The sequence below is a fragment of the Falco cherrug genome, chromosome 7 (assembly GCF_023634085.1).
Source record: "Falco cherrug isolate bFalChe1 chromosome 7, bFalChe1.pri, whole genome shotgun sequence".
Taxonomy (NCBI): domain Eukaryota; kingdom Metazoa; phylum Chordata; class Aves; order Falconiformes; family Falconidae; genus Falco; species Falco cherrug.
In genome coordinates, this window is record NC_073703.1 from 64,598,737 (window position 1) to 64,617,626 (window position 18,890).

The following is an 18,890-nucleotide window of genomic DNA, read 5'->3' on the forward strand; positions in this document are numbered from 1 at the left end:
TTCAGGAGGCTTCTGTGTCTGTGGTAATATTAATATGCATACCCAGATTTGAGAAATTGGCTGTCAGTGAAACAGCACAATTTAAAAATTTTCGGAACTATTCCTTAATGTCAGATTTAGACGACAGATCTTGTAGACTTCTTGTAGAACTTTTAAATTTTAGTTGAGAAGACAGGAAATGTAGATATTTCTTTCTTATTTTGTGGTTGTGCATTTGTTACAGGTAAGTAGGTAGACCCAGTAGCATTCAAAGAATTTATAGTCTTGGTTGGCATAGGAAATTTACTGTGTTCCCTACACTGTTGTGTGTAGCTGCAACAGCACACTTTGGTTTTGCATCAATTCAGTGTCTAAAATTGTCTATATTATAAATATGCTGGGTTTTTTTAGTAGATTTTTGGCATGCAAACATGAAGCTATGAACTTTTCCTTTTGTTTTCTCAAAGATTTCATTACTTGATGTTTGTAAAACTTTCAGGATTTTTTAAAAAGTCAAAATAACAAGCTTTAAAAACACAGAAGCTTTTCATCACTTGATCTTCAAAATGTATATGGTTCCAATCTTTACACCATGGAAGCACCTCACAGTCTTTAATGGATTTTATTTGCACTGTAGTTCTGCATTTTCCCCATCCGTTCTGATGCAGAGAGTGACCAAGGAACTTGCTAAACAAACTCTGTTACCTCAGACAAAGCAGGGATTTGAACCCAACGTCATTGCTAAATTAGCCATTTGTATTCAACGTGGATTGTATTGGAGAAAGTTCTCTGGTCTGCTGCCAGGACTGTCTGTTCTGAATTAAACTTCTTCCTATGTCTAGGACTTGGGGGAGTGCTCAGTTCAAGTCAGTCCCAATAATGCAGGTTTCTTCTTAACTGGCCAATGGTTGAACTGAAGTGGTCATCAGTAGGCTTCAGACTTCATAGTTGATATGACCAGGACAGATATGCCTTTCAGCCAGTTTACAGGTGCAGCAAGGCTGTATTTACCATAAGCCAGACTCAGCTGTTTTCACAGCACCTTGATAAGATAACCATAATTTTGAAAATACATGAGACAGTTTTGCATTCCTCACTTCGTGAACTTACTGCTGTAGTGGCAACAGTATGCATAGACATTTGGAATATAAGTACGTTCTAAGATGACTTACACTACTAAATAGGTTGCAAACTAATTTCTGAATAAGGGAGCAAATACGGAATTTCTTTAAAGAGCAGTCTTGCAGACATTTGGTAATGCTTGTATAGAAGTAAGGGTAGGACATGTGTCATATCATGGCTTGATCACATCTTTACTTACGCAAAGAGCTATTGTAAAGTTGATACTCTTTAAAGGCAAAGAAATATTTATTATTTGAGCAGTTTATGTGCGTAAGCTCTTAAAAGAAATGTGAGCATAATGGTATATTAACAAACAATGTGAGCAAAATTCCCTGAGAAGCTTTTGATTTCTGCTGTCTGCTAGTTGAGAAGCTCTTGGGAAGGTGAGAGTTGGAGGGTGATTGGCCAGAGTCTTACAGGAAGGTGATACGGAACAGAGTGTAATTTCTTTTAATTTCTGTATAGGCAAGCAAATGTACACCTGGGACCACCATGTTCAAGGGACATCAAGAGGAAGCGAAAGCCAGCTGCAGCCTCCATGTCCAGCCCAACATCAGGTAACCTGGATTTATTTGTGTGCCAGCATTTCTGAAGTCGTGTCCCTCTTGAGCAAAGTGCCAGAGTTACAATAGTTAAAAATAGCATTACCTAGATTTGAAATCTAATAGAATGTGTGAGGAAGGCAATGTGTGAGGGAGAATGTGGTTTTGCATAGCATCAAAAGCTGCCTACTAAGAACATCTTTGATGATGCAGCTATGGTAAGTTAATATAATTTACAGTGCTTCACTGTACAGTGGGTAATAACCTTGTTTCTTCATAAGGTGTTATGTCTACCATTCGTACGTTATGCAGTACCCGGTGATAAGGAGGTGATCAGTATACACAGTGTGTTGCTTCAGTGTTGGGCTGACGTTAGCTGGTGCCTCTGGTGCCGCTTTTCAGGGTGTTTCTAGACACTTTCACAGGAGCAGAAACCTGGCAATTTTTGTATTGTCGCTGGGTGAGACCACCTGTTCCCTGGGAGTTGTCTTACTTCTGTGGATGAAAATAGTCACCGTTTTCTTTTTCTTGCTCTGGGGATGTAGTGATTAAAATGCTCTTATTTTCATGTGGCATATTTTTGAAAAGTGATTGATTACACATCAGAATCTGAAAAAGTTTTAGTGTGCAGAACGCAGAGGGGTTTAGGAGACTTCTTTCTGGCCTCTCACCCTACGCTCTTTTGAAATACTTTGCCTACTATCAGGCACCCCATGTTCTTCCAACTAGTTTATTAAAAAACTCCTGTTGTAATCCAGTAACAAGGTGGTGGGTAAGCTGATGGAGAAAAATGGTGCTGTGAAAACAGGGGGGAAGGCCAAAGGAACTGATGATGAGTAGGAGGAATGAAGTTTGGGTTTCTTCCTTGGGCTGGTAGATAGACAGTAGAATAATGAAATAGGGAAGAAAGTTGTGCTAGCTTTCCAGACCACAGATCTGGATTATAGACTGTTCTGTATTAAAAAAAAAAAAAAAAAAAGAAAATCAGTAATCTGTTGCTCAGCAAAATTGCCATCTGTTATTGACTGTTTATTTAGGATTGTTTCCTGGCTTTTGAGTATTCCATGCTAAGATAGTTAAACATGTCTATAGCGAGAGGGTTAGTAAAATCATCTATCTGTAGCCACAGAATTTTAGTTTTGGGATACTATGTTTTCTTGGTATGAATGCTAGTGTCTCACTGTTACCTGGCCATTTATTTATGGCTCAGAGTGTATTCTATACTGCATTGCTGGTCGCTTTCTATAGGGAGTGCTTCTATTTCTATGCCTACATGTTTTAGAATACTATGTAAATTGTGCTTACCTGACTAGGCAAATTGTGTAGTGAACACTTCGTGGAAGAGTTGAATCTGCATCTGGAGTGGAACTCAGCACTGTAAAGTAGTACAGAGGTTTGAAAGGGCTTGTTTTGATTTGTTGTTTTTTCTTTTTGTTTGTTTGGGGTTTTAGGGATGGGGGAGAGAGAATTAGAGTATGTATTACAAGATAAGGAAGGAGAGTGTAGTTACTGGAATCTGGACAGGATGCTTGTGCTGATCATCAAGAGAAAAGTGCTGCAAGGTCTTTAATGGTCAGAAACGGTAAAGATCTCTTCTTTAGACCCTCTTGAGAAATATCCCCAGCACAGGTAACAGCTGTAGGGCAGGGTTTGTTACGATACTGACTTGCAGAAAGAAACATTTATGATTGGGTAACTCAAGCTGTGTCCTAGCTGACTTTCTACAGCAGTCTCCTGGTTGCAGCTGGAGCACAACCTGGGCGTGTAATTTGGAAACTTCAGAAAACTGATATTATTTCTGTCAAAGGTGATCTGACTGTGGAATTAATAATTCCTAAACAAATACATAGGATTACTCTGCAATAATGTAGAATTAACTGAAAACTCTTAGGCTTGTTAGACATTGATGAGATATAGATTTTTCTCCCTTGCCATGCTTTTACACGCCCCTACATAAATGTCTCATACTGAGGTCCTCCCGTACCTGAGAAACTGTGGCAGCCTCATTTTCTCACTACAGAGGTGTTTTATGTTTGTGGTGTTTTACTTCTGCAAAAGATGAAACATGGGTGAATCAGAATGCAGGCCTGTCCCTGTGACTGCAGGTACACAGTGTGCTGGATTTCTTCACCTTTAAATAGCTCCTTAGCTGAGTCCAACCACTCTCGTCTCACTTGTTGACCAGGTCCTGCTTCAGTGATCTTCTTTTTGCAACCTGAGTGCCCCATGGAGGTGAAGGACACAGCCTGAGCTGGCTCCATCAGTCAGCAGAACAAATGGGCTTGCTCTGCCGAACATCGGGCCATCTCGGATTCCACCTCTTTTATAGAGATGAGTGATGAAGAGGGGCTCGTTCCGCTTTGCCGCTGTATTAATACACATCAGGGGCCAGCTCCCGGCACTAAATCACGCTACTGCATACATCTGTTATCGGACTCCTCACCAGTGTGATGAACAAGACTGCAGATAGAGGCTTCCTCGTGTCATTCTTTATAGGATTTTCCTAAAAGAATAAATAGCTCAAATCTCTGCCAACACTCTCCCCTGTCATTGTGATGAATTTAGCTTCTTTCTTAAACATGCAGCTACAAATCTTCCTCTGTCGCCTCATCCCCCCCCCCCCCCCCCCCGAAAGTTTTGAGTTGAATTTGGCTGAAATCAGAAGATGCTAATGAAAGGCATATGAGATGTGGATGCTATCTCCCTTCTAGCTGCAGGAATGACAGAAGGGAGCTAGAGAGATGTTTATTTGGGAGCCAAGCAAACTAAGTTTATTCCACATCTTCTCATGTACTTTCATGAATGTGAGTATTTTTGGGTTCTGGGAAGGCACCTTTTGTCAGAGGCCCTTGTATGAACATTAAAAAGCTTGCATTACTGTAGCAGAAGTGCCTAGGTCTCTACTGTATTATTGTAGAATTAAACTTCTGGTATTAGTCCTGCCCTTTGAGGCTCTCTGGCCTAAATATCATAACAGATAGCTGTTAAAGAATGGCATTTTGGAAAAAGGCCTGGCTGTCAAGAGCAACAAAAAGTGGGTAGAAAATTCAGAATTCATTTGCACTTCAGGAAGCGACTGTAATCAAAATTAAGTTGAGCAAACTCACATAAATGTTGAGAGAGATTGAAAATGAAAGTTAGTGCTTTCCATGCTACACAGTTGAGCAGTGTATGAGCCCTAAAGCATGAGGCTTTCACCAAGTAAGAGCAAAAGTCTGTCTGGTGTAGTTTGGCAGTAGAATAAGGAAATCTGAAGGAAGTAAGACTAGCTGTACTTAATTAGACCAGAATTTCATTCAGTTCGGTGACCAACAGCCGGTACCTATGGAGGAAGAAAGTCTGTAGTGATAAAGGTCCTTCCAACTTGATCTAAGTGATCTAAGACTTCGGGGCTTCAAAAGGCATGGACAGTGTCCTTGTGTTTAGTTACTTCCCACTGCAGTGCAATAGATGTGGAATAATGTCCCCAGTGGCACAACAGAGATTGTCTGAGAAATATGTTATTCTTTTGGTAGTTATTCTCTGGTTTGAAAGGGATTTTGTGAAGACTGTAGTGTCTTTTGTTTGTCAGAACAGGCCACAAGTATAGATGGTTGTGAAATAAATGGTGAACAATTGTCCAGCTTTGCATTGATGTTTTTAATGTTTATGTGGTCTGGTCCCCTATGTGTAGCAGTGCACATGGTAACTGGCATCCTATTTGGGTACTACAATGAGCCTTGGGTAAAAATCTTCATAAATCGATTTTGTCTGCCTTGGCATGTATTTGCACTTAGCTTGTGAAAAATCATAATTTCTAAAAGGTGCTAGTTTAGCAGCCTCTGAAACAGCATATCAGAGAACAGTCTGATGGGTAGTAATAATTTGGTGAATTTTCCCTCTCCTATATTTTGCTGATGCATTCACTCTTTGTCATAGCATGGTGGTACCCAGCAGCAAGAAGCCCGTTCAGTCCTTTGGTTTTTTTTCTTTTTATGAGCAAAGATGTGGGGAGGCTGCTAGCAAGGGGCCCATAGTGTAGTACTGGTGGTGTTTATTACTTTAGAGGGCTTTGACTTTTTTTTTTTTTCATATATGACCTTCAGAAGGAGGAAGTTGATGAGGCTAGAGGTAAAATATGCGATGTTCTGGTGTCAGCTGTGCCATTGTGGTTGTATGGGAATGACTCGCTGTTTTGGATGTACAGAGGCAGGATTGTTGGGGTTCCAGATCTACTGAGTGTGGAACCTCAAGCATTGAACCAGCTTTTTATTTAAACTTCAAAGCAATCAGTCCTCTAGTTGAGGCTTGTTACAGCCTCTTTATCCTTCACCCACTACAGAGCAGCAGACACAACTTGTAATAAAAACACACAAACAACTATTATCTATTGTGAGAATACAATGAAAAAGACATGTGTTTCGTACTGAAGTAGTTACTTATTCAAAAAAATTCCAGTTGCCCTGAAGAGTCCTGTGGCAATTACTGTTTGGTGGTTTTTTTATTTGTCTTTTTTTTTAATCCTGCCCTGTTAGGATTAAAAAAATCCACCCTGCTTGTGAGGATTTGAGTGATTCAGGATACTGAGAATGGGAGTAAACTCTCACATCTCTAGTTTCTGACAATCCATCTGGAAATTTGGATGACTGTTGGGTTGAGCTATGGCTGTGCAAATCTGTCCAGCTAATTATAGCCTGTCCCATTTTGAAGCAGTGGTTGTATTGAGAAAACGAAAATGGGTTCCAACCTAGCTTAGCAAGCAGCTTCTTGTTATAATATGCTGATTTGCCGTATTGGATATATGTGGAGGCTTGTGGTATTGCCTTTACTGGGGAAGGAGGAGAGGTGTATTTTCTTCTTTGACAGAACTTTGCAATCTGAAATTTGCCAAGCCTTCAGAGACTTTGAAATTCTCAGAAACAGGGTTAATTGAGTCTTTGTGAAGAGATCAAGGTATCTTCAGTTGAGTGATCATGAATTGATTCAGTTTAAGTATAGGACAGCTAAAGCTCTTGATTTTCAACAGGAACTTTGACTTAAGGGAACCAGTTAGTGGACTGGGAACTTGAAGAGTTCTGAATGTGTGAATCGTTAGGGCAAAGGTGTTAACGCTATCAAGAATCTGTATTTCAAAGGAATTTGGCAGGGGAACTTGTAGGAACTAGTGAATAACAACTTCATATAAGAAATTACATATATACAAAGTGTTTGCCATGAAGTCACTTGTACTAACTTTTTTTTTATTGCCCTTTCCTACTGTCTTCCTCTGTTCCCCTTTTCCTGCAATTTTGTATTCCAGCAACTTTATCTGTCCACATGGATGCAGCAGAGTCAGAGCTACCAGCAACACCATCCCTGAGATCCCAGAACTCTGAGTGGACAGGGAAAACACCAGGAGCCGAGAAAGCTACTATTGCTCCCTCCAGTAACTTTTTTAAAATGCCACCAGAGAAGAGCCCTGGATACAGCTAAAAGGAAGCATTGCAACTGTAAAAGCTTGCTGGATTTTGGAAGTCTTTGACTCTGGTGTGTGTCTTCACCAGACATCTTGTTTGGCAGTAGTGGTATCTTCAGTATTGGTGTGTGATGCGTGCCATTATCCAGACTGATCTGCTTGCCCCACACACCTAAATCATGTTTGCGAATCTGTGTTTAAAAAAAAGTAATCAGTGTTGGGACCGCAGTGGCTTTTAAAAATGTTTTTGCTATTGCTGTATTTATTATGCATTCATCTCTTTCCCTGATGCCAGCTCATGTGTGCTGGGTCATGTACAGATTCTTTTGGATTTTCAGATCTTTATTCACCCCCTGGACGTGTTGCTTGTTTGTGTATTTGGCATTTTATGGGTGAAAGTCCCACTGCCACTCAGGGAGGCAAAAGTCTCCCCCTGCCTTCTTCCAGGCCAGGAGGACTTTTTGGATGGGGAATGAGGAGGGAATGCAAACAAGCTGAAACATGGAATCTGAATTCTGTATTAGCAGAATGTTTTCAGGCCATGTGCTAATGGACTCAAATCATGTTGCTTCTAGCGAAGCAAATGTGATGCTTGTCCATTCAGAAATTGCAACTGGCTCACTGGCAGCATGGTCCATTAGACCTTTTCCTTCTCCCTTGTTCTGAATGTCTTTAGTCTTGCTTGTGTATTGCATGTTCTTTCCTAAATCTCCTACTGGATAAGGATTTGGAAGAACTACTTGGACATAAATGTGCAAGCTGGTGTCCTGGAAAGGAACCTGGGCTCTTCAATCTCCGAGAATATTTGTGGAGGATATACAAAACTTTCATTTTTCAGTGTATAAATTAAAAAATGACTGTTAGCGTTTCAAAAGGATGCTTGCCATTGAAGTCAACATGCCATTGAACAAAAATGCCATTTAAAGTATCATCTGAGTTCAGAGCATTCCGTGTATTGATCAGACCACTTCTGTCCACTTCAAAAACTATTGTCTGCTCTATCTACTGGAGGTGTACTTTACTTTTAAGTACTTTTGTACTTCACTCTGCAGCATACATAGCTCTTCCTTCATAGCACTTCCACTTGGTCCCCTGTTACCTTCTGTGCGGTATATGGATAGTGATTTCTTCCCTCTCTTTTCTTGAATCCTTGATCATGCTCCGCTTATTTTTCCTGAGTTATTCTGTGTGGAGCTTATTTTGGGCTATGTTTTTAGAATATATACCTGCATAGCATGTGTCAAGGAACAGGTGGCCTCACAGTTTAAGCCCTTTAAAAATAGGATATGTTTGTATGCATAGAACTCCTTTTGCTTTCCTCACTGGCTGGAGCTTTCAGACAGGACCATTTAAGCTTGTAAAATTCATTTTGAATGTGGAGGTGCAGTTAGCACTGTCATGTAGATAACAAAATTTGCATGTTTTCACTGGTTTTGCAGTGTTCTGCTCTCCCTTTTAAATCAAATAGCTGAGGGACAGGTTTGATTGTGAGGATATAAAGCAGATTTATATTTAACTCTGTATTAAAATGTTAAATGGCCATAACATACACAAAACAAAAATTGAATGACTCACTAAATCATGATTGGCAAATACAGTTATACAACAGACATGCTGTCCATGGCTGATCCCCTAATACCTACTTATTCTTGGGGAGACATCCACATTGGATTTATATTTCACAAGCAAGAAAACTGCCAGACCTGTCATTGTAAATTCCTCCCAAAACATTTTTTTTTTCAGTGGTGGTATTATTTTAGAACTAATTAGAATGGGGAAAGCTTTTTTACCTTGCTGAAGGAGTACAGAGGTCAGTTTGGATTATGGGACAAGCTGTAAGGAGAGGAGTATTCCTGTTTTAAAGTAGTCATTGGATTGTTTTATTTTATAGTTATTTTGAGCAGTGGTACCTAAGAAGTAGCACAGGAAGTCTCGGCACTGTAATCTAGAACACACCTATAGAGGGTAAACCTGAAAACTAGTAGCTTGACTATCTAGTACTCATGACTACAGGGAAAGGGGAAAGGTGGTCATGTTCTCCTGACAACCTGCAGATAAATTTTAGGATCGGAAGCTTTGTAACCCAACTTGCAGGCTGTTTCAGTGACTGGGAGTGGTTCCCTAAAAGAGCATTTGTGCAATTGCATGTTTTTAGTGAAGGATGCGCCACAGCCTCTCTTGGTTTGAGTCTATTCAACAGACTTAGATTGCTGATCATTCAGCTAAAATTTTAAATTTTGGCCCCTGTGTTCCCATTTTTAAAACCAATTCTGATATATCTTTCTACATTCTGAGTATTGTTCAGAGTAGTTCTGTTCCTTCTGTGCAGTCCGGATTGGTTTAAAACTTTTATGAGAGATGTTTGAGGTGTTTAGGGAATCAACAGTCATCATCTCACTCACTGGGGGGTGGGGAGTGGGGGTGCCACACTTTTTCTTTGGGGGCAGAGAAGGATAATTTATCAGGTTTTCCTATTGAGGTCAGTAGCACTGTTCATCTGGTTAAGCCCTTACTTAGGTTGTAAACTCATAGGAGGTCTTTGTTGCCTTTTAAATGTTGAATGTACCTGTGGCAGTGCTGAAGAGTAACTGTGGCAGGCCTGTCTTGGTAAGCCATATTTCCTGCCATGGCAACTTTCTGGAAGCACCAGGAGACTCAAGTTCTTGCAGCTGCCCTCTCTTTTCTATTTCTAGAATTTACCTAGAAATATTCTAGAATAATCCATTTACTGTTCAGTCAGGCTTTCAACCAAATTTGATTCCTCTGAGTGGTAGGCAAGAAAAATGAATCGCGTATCTTGTTACTCCAGGGTATTTATCAAAATTTATCTTTAGACTTCAGTAGCTTGATACGTATTTGAATATCAGCAGCATTCTTAGATGAATGAACTAGATGCATTGTTTTGTCTCTTTTCCTCTAAGGCAGATTCCTTAGAACTCATTCTGTACTCACACTGTACTCGCAGTGAAGGGCAGTGCTTTGGATGTGGATTGCTTGAGTAGAAAGGAATAATAACATGCCTTGATTTGGTAGCTGTGCTTCTACTAAGGCAGTCAGGTCTGTGATTATTGCTTCAAAGATACACAGCTCACTCGTGTTCCACTTCTTGTCCACCAGGACTCCCCAGTCTTTTTCCAGGTTTGTCTTCCCTCAAGTTGTCTTCTCTCCTTGCCCTTATAGGAGACTTCAACTCCCCAGACATCACCTGGGAATACCATACTTCTGTGACGAGCAAGTCTGGGAAATTCCTGAAGTATGTTGAAGATAATTTCTTATCACAAGTACGCAGTGAACCAGCTAGGAAAGATGCTCTCCTAGACTTGTTATTTGTGAGTAGAGAAGGACTTGTGGGAGATGTGATGGTAGATGGCTGTCTTGGCCGCAGGGATCACAAAATTGTTGAGTTTACAATTTTTGGTGTAATGAGAAAAATGGTCAGCAGGGTTGATACCTTGGATTTCAAGTAAGTTAGTTAGCAAGCTGGTTAGCAGTGTTCCGTGGAAATCTGCTTTTGAGGGCTTAGGGGTCTGTGAGTGCTGGTCAGTTTTTAAGAACCACTTTTCCAAAGCATAAGAGCAGGCAATCCCTTTGTGTTGAAAGTCAAGCAAGCAGCACAGAAGACCAGTTTGGCTGAATGGTGAATTCCTTTTGGAACTCAGGAAGAAAAAGAAATTGTGTGATCTCTGGAAGCAAGGTCAGGCTTTGCAGGGAGATTACAGAGCTGTGGTTCATACCTGGAGGAAAAAGAATTAAAAATTAAGCCAAAACTTTAATTAGAGTTGAAAGCGGCCAGTGTTGTGTCAGAGAACAAGAAAGGCTTGTGGAAGTACAGTAATAGCAAGAGGAGGTCTAAGGAAAACATTGGACCGATAATTGTTGTAGATGGTCACCTGACAAATTGGGATGAAGAAAAAGTAGAGGCATTCAATGCCTTTTTTGCTTCAGTCTGATGATACCGATAGACCTGGGGCTGCCCGGTCCTCAGAGTTGGAGGACCGTGACTGCAGGAACAATGAGTTTCCATTTGTGGACACTAAAATTGTAAAGGACCAGTTGTTACCAGCTGAATGTTCATAAGTCCATGAAACTGGATGGGATTCATCCCAGAGTACTGAAGGAGCTAGTGGATATTACAGCAGGACCCCTCTTAACTGTCTGCCAAGTCTTGGAAGTCTGGGAAGGTCCTTGCTGACTGGAAGTTAGCCAGTGTTACAAGAAGGGCGTGAGGGAAGACCCAGGAAACTACAGGCCTCTTAGTTTAACCTCAGTACCTGGAAAAATTATGGGGAATGTCATACTAGATGCTGTTGAAAGGCATTTAAGGGACAGTGCAATCGTCAGGCACAGTCGGCATGGGTTCACGAAGGGAAAATCCTAATCTGATATCCTTCTATGATAAGGTCACCTGCCTAGGGTATGAAGGGAAGGTGGTGAATGCCATTTTTCTGGATTTTAGTAAGGCTTTTGATGCTGTCCCTCACAGCATCCTTCTGGATGAGTTTCCAGCTGAGATGAGCAAGGTGTGCTGGGTGAAGAACTGGCTGAACGGCAGGGCTCAAAGGGTTGTGGTGAGTGGAGCTGCATCTGGCTGGCAACCAGTCACCAGCAGTGTTCCTCTAGCGACAGTTAAGTATTTTTATCGATGATCAAGATGAGGAGTTGAATGCACCTGATGATACAGTTGAGTGCAGTCTGCTGATGATACTAAAGGGGGAGGTGTGTTGACCTCTCAAGGGACTAGAGGCCTTGCAGAGGGATCCAGATAGGTTGGAGCGTTGGGTTATAATTAATGGGATGAAATTTAAATGCCGGATTTTGCACCTGGGGTGGAGTAAGGCTGGACACAAGTATAAACTGGGAAGAGGAGTGGCAGGAGATCAGCCCTGCAGAAAGGGATCTGGCAGTGCTGGTCGACAGCAGGCTGAGTGTGAGGCAGCAGTGTGCCCTGGCAGCCCGGAGGGCCAACCGCATCCTGGGGTGCATCAAACACAGCATAACCAGCCCCTCAAAAGAGGTGATTATCCTGCTGGTGTGGCCTCACCTTGAGTACTGTGTGCAGTATTCTGGGCCCCAGAATTTAAAAAGGATGTTAAGGTATGGGAGGGCATCCAGAGGAGGGAAACAAAGCTGATGAAAGGGCTGGAAGGCATGTCCTGTGAGGGGCAGTTAAAGACTGTGGGTTTGTAGGGTTTGGAGAAAAGGATACTGAGGGGCAACCTTATTGCTCTCTACAGCTTCCTGCGGAGGGGAGGTGCAGAGGTTGGTACTGGTTGTTCCTCCCTGATATCCAGTGACAGGTTGCATGGGAATGGTTCAAAGCTGTGCCAGGGGAGGTTCAGACTTGACAGCAGGCAACACTTCCATACAGCGATGGTTGGTAGACACCGAGGCAGGCTTGCTAGAGAGGTGCTTGATGGCCCAAGCCTGTCAGTGTCTGAGGCATTTGGACAATGCCCTTAATAATATACTTTAAATTTTGGTCAGCCCTGAAGTGGTCACGCAGTTGGACTAGATGATTATTGTAGGTTCCTTCCCACTGAAATAGTCTGCTCTATTAATGAACTTCATGAGGTTTCTGTCTTTTTATTCCTCCAATCTGTCAAGGTCCCTGTGAGTGATATCCCCACCCTCTAGCATATCAGCGGGTCCCCTTCCCAACATGCCATTATTTCTGATCTTGATATTATGTTCTGTCTCTTTCCACCAGATCGCTAATGATCACTGAACAGTATTGACTCTGGTATTCTTCTGAGGCATGCTTTTCATAACTGGCCATCATGCAGATTTCAAGCATTTGATCATTATTCTTTGAGCCTGACAGTTCAGTCAGTTTCTCACTGACTTTAGTTGCTGGATGGCATCCAGTCCGTAGCTCCCCCATTTGACTATAGGGATGCTATGAGAGGCTGCATCAAGGGGTTTACTGAAGTCAATATAAACAGCATCTGCTGCTCTCTACACACTCACAGAGCCTGTCATTTCATCACAGAAGGCAGTCAGGTTCATAGGCATGATTTTCCCTCATTTAATCTGGCTGTCTTTCTAGTCCCCTTCTTGTCATTTGGGTGCTTGGAGGTGGTCTCCAGAACTTGCTCCATAAAGCTGCAAAGGACTGAGGTAGTGCTGACTAGCCTGCCATTCCCTGGATCCTCCTTCCTGCCTTTTTAGAGAGGTGACATGATACATACCCCTTCCTATGACTGGGGACCTCATGCAATTGCCACAGTTTTTCATAGATGATCGAGACCAGTCTTCTAACGATTTTTTGCAATCAGGGCTTTGTTTATGTGCAGGGAGAAGATTGACATTCAGTGAAGGAGAAATTGAGAGCTGGGAGAAGCACATTTCCCCTATTGCACGTTTCCAGTAGTTCCAGTTAGCTCTAGTGAGGCTTAATGCCCAGTTTGGTAGGTACTGGAGAAGTGTGAATTAAAATGATGTAGTTTCTGGCCTGATAGATTTATGATTTTAAGGTAAGGTACAGTAAAGAGTGAAGAAGGCAACAAAACAGTAGGTGGAGAGAAACTCGTAAGAGGCTGGGACTAGAGTTGCTGAATGATAGATTAGCTTCATGATTGTGGTATGCAGAGGTGTGTCTTGCCAGCATTTCTGAATAATGACATGGAGTCTGTTAGTGCTGTCCTTCCAACTGTGGAAGCTCATACTGTTACTTTGTGGATGTTGCAGAGACCTGCTGAGTGGGCAGAGGATGAGAAGGGAAATTGGAGGAAGGGCAACAGGAAGGGTGATTGAGTGCCTCTTGCTGTAACCCTTTCTGCACTGAAGAAAGAAGATGCTACAAAAAGCAATGTATCTGGATATTGAAAAGGAATTATGTAAAGCGGATGAGAACTTTGCTTTGTTGTCTTGAGGAACAGGTTTGTAACCAGAGAACACTTCAGTGAAGCAAAAGTGGAGGACGCTACCAGTCCTTTGTTCGGAAAACGTATTTTAATAGTCTGTTAGGAGACTATCAAAGGATGACAAGCTTCTGTTGTCATTGTGATACCGCATTACTGTGTCTTTGTCCCCTGTGTTCTGTTTCAGTTCGTGTTTTGTGCTGGAGACATCCTGGCTTTTGTACCATCAAATATGGGAGAAGTACTTTACGGCAATGCTTCTTAAGGCATAATGCATAAGGGGCCGCTTGCTCTACAGAAGCCAAGACAAGATTATCTTAGGTCATTAACTTTTACCCATTTCCTAACTGCAAACCTGACCGTTTCTGTGACTCCAGTGAGTTGACAAAGATGTGTTAACTGGCATACCAGGAAAAGAGTATTCTTGTACCCACTCAAAGAATTGGTAAAAGTAGAAAATGGGCTGGCACAGCCTGTTGTATCAGAGAGATGCAAAATATATATATACCGGCAGACGATAATAGGGAGAGGTATTGCTGAGCCCTACATGTATGATCTAGAGTATGCATTGTCTTCAAGCAGAGCTGCCAATATTATGAGGATGATCGGGGTTTGGCAAAGCTGCCCTCTTTTCCTTGTAACCTCTGAAGGAAATGGGATGAACAGTATAAGAAAGGCTGCACTGGGTCAGCCCAAAGTTCTGCCTGGCTTGGTCATCTGTCTCTCACAGTGTCTGGGTTTGGAGGCTTGGGGGGTACTGTAAGGATGAAGTAGTTACACAGTGATACTTCCCTTTTACGTTCTTCCAGCCCAGTGTCCTGTCTCAAAAAGGTTTACAGACTTTTTCTTCAAGGCTGGAGAAAACTTTTTTGTGAACCTTTTTGGCTATAGTATTTATCCTGCCACTGCATTTACTTATATTTTAAGAAGGACATGTAACCTGACTTTAAAAACATCAGGTAAGGAATAGTTCATCTTTCTTGGGTAATTAATAAGAAAACTGATGACCTCTTTATGAGGAATTTGCATCTTTTGGAATAGTTTTTCCTAATATCAACATCCTGATGTTGTTTCTTGCTATGCTTTTTTTCAGCAACGTTGAAAAGTCCCATTCTTCCTTGACAATTAGGCTTCTTTGTCATGTATAACTACCTATAACCGATCAACAAGTCCTATGTAATCCACTAACCCATATAAGTCATTTTTCATAAGCTTCACACTGTAAAACTTTTCATTGAACCTTTAATTATGCTGCTGCATGAAAATACCCAGTATTCCACATCCATCTGCATTCGATTTTAGTGTCTGCACTTGGAGTATTTTTTACAGAAGCAGGAACACTTGCTTCCCTATTGCTGTTCACGCTTCATACGCTCATATATCCCAACACCATGCTAGTCCTTGCTGCCCAAACACTGCTGTAACCCTACCATAAAAGTGATATTCAGGTAGTTGACTCTGAATCAAAAGTTCTTACCACTGCTTTGCGATGCGTAAGATCCTAGAAAGTAAGAATAATCTTAATTTTATTTTTTTTATTCGAAAATGCATTTTCTTTAGGAGTATTACAGTGCAATTTTGGACTGATGGTTTTTATAATTTGGAATAGTTAAGAGCTCAGTCTGTTTAGTTTCATCAGAAGAGGATTGGAGGTGTCTTGCCTGTGTGGGGTAGGAAGTCCTTTATGGAAATACGAGGTAATAAAGCATCTCTTGTCTTGTGCAGATGGCCATAAAAACAAACTTGAAGCTAAAGCCAAATGAATTAAAGATAGAAATAGGGTGTGAGCTTTTAACAGTGAGGACGGATTACCTATTGGGATAAAGTACTGTGAAGCCTGAAGATACACAGAAGCTACTGCTTCCCAATGTGCAGGCAGCAGCTTTATGGAAGGAATGCTGTATCCAAATATAAGCCATTGAAATAAATACAGAGGCATCTAAAGACAATGAATAGTCGATTTTACAGTATAGTGACGGTCAGTCTACATGAAATGCTAGTTGCTTCTGGTTTAGAACCTCAGAGAGGACACAATACTGTCTGCAGTATAGAGATCTGTTGAAAAATGGGAAGTGTTTTGGCAAACAGGGAAAAGTCATGGTGATGGAAATGTTATGGTGTTACCAAAAGATTGTCATGAAATTTGCATGGGAAGGTGAGGTGAGAAGAAATTTACCTGTGCAAACTGAAATGAAGCATCATTTCTGCATGCCAGTTTATTTATATTATAATGACATAAGAATGTGCAATCCCCAGAACCTACACAATCACGCAGGTGAAGAGTGTCCTTGGTGAGGATTCCTCCTTCCTTGCTGTGCGGTGCTGGCAGCTGGAGTTCTGCTGTCCTAGGGTGGGGTTCCCTGCGTACACACTCTGCTGCAGCAGCTCTGTCTCAGTTCGTTTGCTCAGCTGTGTGAACTGCCTGCACATTGCGCTGAAATCAGGAACAAAAGGAGGAGAGTATGGATGGGCTTATTACTTTGATAGAATACTTGCCAAAAAAAAGTATGCAATCTTTCTTAGTCACTATCGCAGTTGCTTCTGCTTTTCTGCCTGATGGCATATAAGGAGGACCACTCCTTGTAGGAGTGCCCTTTTGGTAGCATGTAGGCCTTTGCTATCACACTGAAGGAGCAGATGGTACGTTTCTCCAAGTGGAAGAGTTCTTCTGCAGTCATCTGAGAGGAGATGATGTGACTGGAGGAAGCAATTTTCTGGTAGTGTATTCTGTAACAGTAACAGAGCAATGACTTGTTCAGCTTGTTCAGCTTTAAAAATACATTACGCCGTACCTTTGTTTCAAAATGAACGTAAAATTCCATCGATGGAATAGTGCCGCGTTTGAATTGTTGCTTCAGATCTCAAGTCCTGGACATAGTCTTAATGTAGCGTTTGGTTTTGTTGCCCAGATTGGTGTATGTGAGACCTCACTGCTGGGAGCTGTTGTAAGAGTGCCACGAGCTGAGCCTGGTCTGGCCTGAGCAGAGTCCCTGGGCACTGCCGAAGCCGTTGGATTTTCTCTCACGTTTGGCAACATCAGGCAGGTAGCCAGAGCTGCCATTAGCTGTATTCTAGCTTCCTCCTGTCCCAGAGGGCTTACCTAGAGATAGTTCACTACTCAAAATCTTTATGAGCCGCGCTGTGCATGTCCCAAATATTTAGTGTGGTCATAAGACTTAACTGAAGGGGAATGGACTCTTGTTTTGGGGGTGACATGTAAATAAGGAAGATTCTTGCTTGTATTCTTCTGTCTTAAACATGATCTGTATTCTCTGAGCGAGGTTCTTGCAGAATCTGTTCTGATTATAGAAACTGGAAATAAATCAATATATGAAAGAAGTGTTTTATCTGATATAAAGCGAACTGAGTTGAGAGTGGGAGAAGAGAGGTTTCACTGACATCTAATGAGATTTACAGTGTTGGAATGTCCATTAATCTGCATGCTTCCTTGACCGTTTCCTTCAGGATAAACTGTAACCTGAAGGTCTGTAGGGAGTTACTATGCTTTTTTTCCATTGAATTGCAAACTTGAGTGAAGGATTTGAGGTAATCTATCATGTCCATTCTTTGGTTTTTGCAATGATTTTGTTTCCCAGTTTGTCATGATGTAGTTTCTAGACAAGCGAGATGCTCCCTGTTTGGAATTTGAAACAATTCCAGAGTTTCTTAAGTAGTCTTTCACTTCCAAGTCACTCCTCCAGATCTGCTCAGTCCCAAAAGGGATTTTGTTTAAATGAGCAGGTCAGTCTCCATTGATATTTTAATGGATATCTATTCATTTTGCCAATGCTAACATCCTTTGTAGATAGGTTGGCATCGTTCTTTTTTACCATGATAGCAGTGGCTTCAAAGATCCAATGACCAGTGGACTTTGAATTTTCTTTTGCATATATTTGTGTCCCAGTATTCATAGCTATGCACACTTGTGGAAGGAACAAAACGGGACTCCCTCTGCCTTAACTGTTCCAAGGAATAAATTATAACACAATAGATCAAAAGTTGATCAAATGCTTTTAAGCAAAAAGGTGAAGATCCTCGGGAAATTGCTTCAAGTTCTCAACACTATATTAAGGGGAGGGGGGATGTCCGATTTTCTAAAAGTTATGGTTTTCCTCTGTCATCTGCAAGCTGCACCTGTGAGAACTGGGAAGTGTTCCTGGTGAAATGTGCTGATGTTTGTTGGGAGCAAGGGGAAAAGAGCTCTTAACATTAGATTCTCCTATAGGAAGTGCCCAGATTTGGCAAACGTGATGAGCTATGGGTCACAGTCAAAAATGTCAGATACCTAAAAATTATTATGAACTGGTTCAGTCTTCCCCACACTTGCATTTTTTTCTGAGTAACGAAGCATTTAATTTGATAATTGGAGGAATTTCTATTTAAAAAAAAAAAAAGAAAGAAAAAGCTGAATGACTCTTGTTCACAGGCCCTTAATTTTACACCCAAGGGCTGCGAATTTTCTCAGTTCAGTTTGAATAGCTGGTGGTAAATTCGGTAACAGGGCTGACTGTGGTGGCTGTTAGCTATTTTGATATTTTTCAGAACATGTTTGCTTCATACTTTTCTTGCTCAGAGAATCAACTGAACCTACAAATGAATACAAGTAGACTTCCTACAGACTGAGGGAGGATTTCTCACATCTAAATAAAGGGTGTTTCAAATCTGGGGGTACAAGTTTTGTTCTCTACTGAAGTAAAGCAATACTTGATACTTGATAGTAGTTTTCCAATGAAACATAGGTTAGAGTTTCAAAATGCTAAAGGACATTAATTTCATTCATTCATTTCTAGTGGGGGAGCAACAGGGAGGTGTCTAAAGATGAGAAGAAGCAGTTCTTAGTCAGGATTTTCTGCCATTAGGCAGATGAAACACACTGATTTTGCAAAACACACTTTTAAAATCACATGTAGTTGGAGAAATCTTACTTTGAGAGGTGTCATAGCTTCCTCCACA

At 41.3% G+C, this 18,890-nt stretch overlaps 1 protein-coding gene across 11 annotated transcripts in view; it reads left to right on the forward strand.

The window, feature by feature from the left end:
• GPATCH2L (G-patch domain containing 2 like) overlaps positions 1–18,890 on the forward strand; it is a 60,593-nt gene that overhangs the window by 24,288 nt on the left and 17,415 nt on the right. For 4 of the 11 annotated variants that reach the window (XM_055715332.1, XM_055715336.1, XM_055715334.1 and 1 more), the window contains 2 exons: positions 1,567–1,658; positions 6,922–17,276. In XM_055715332.1, the coding sequence (XP_055571307.1) occupies positions 1,567–1,658; positions 6,922–7,094 (265 nt within the window). In that variant the 3' untranslated portion in view covers positions 7,095–17,276. Of the gene's footprint in view, positions 1–1,566; positions 1,659–3,828; positions 4,256–6,921; positions 17,277–18,890 lie in introns of those variants that run through there. The other 7 variants (XM_055715329.1, XM_055715331.1, XM_055715330.1 and 4 more) reach the window with 4 other exon arrangements.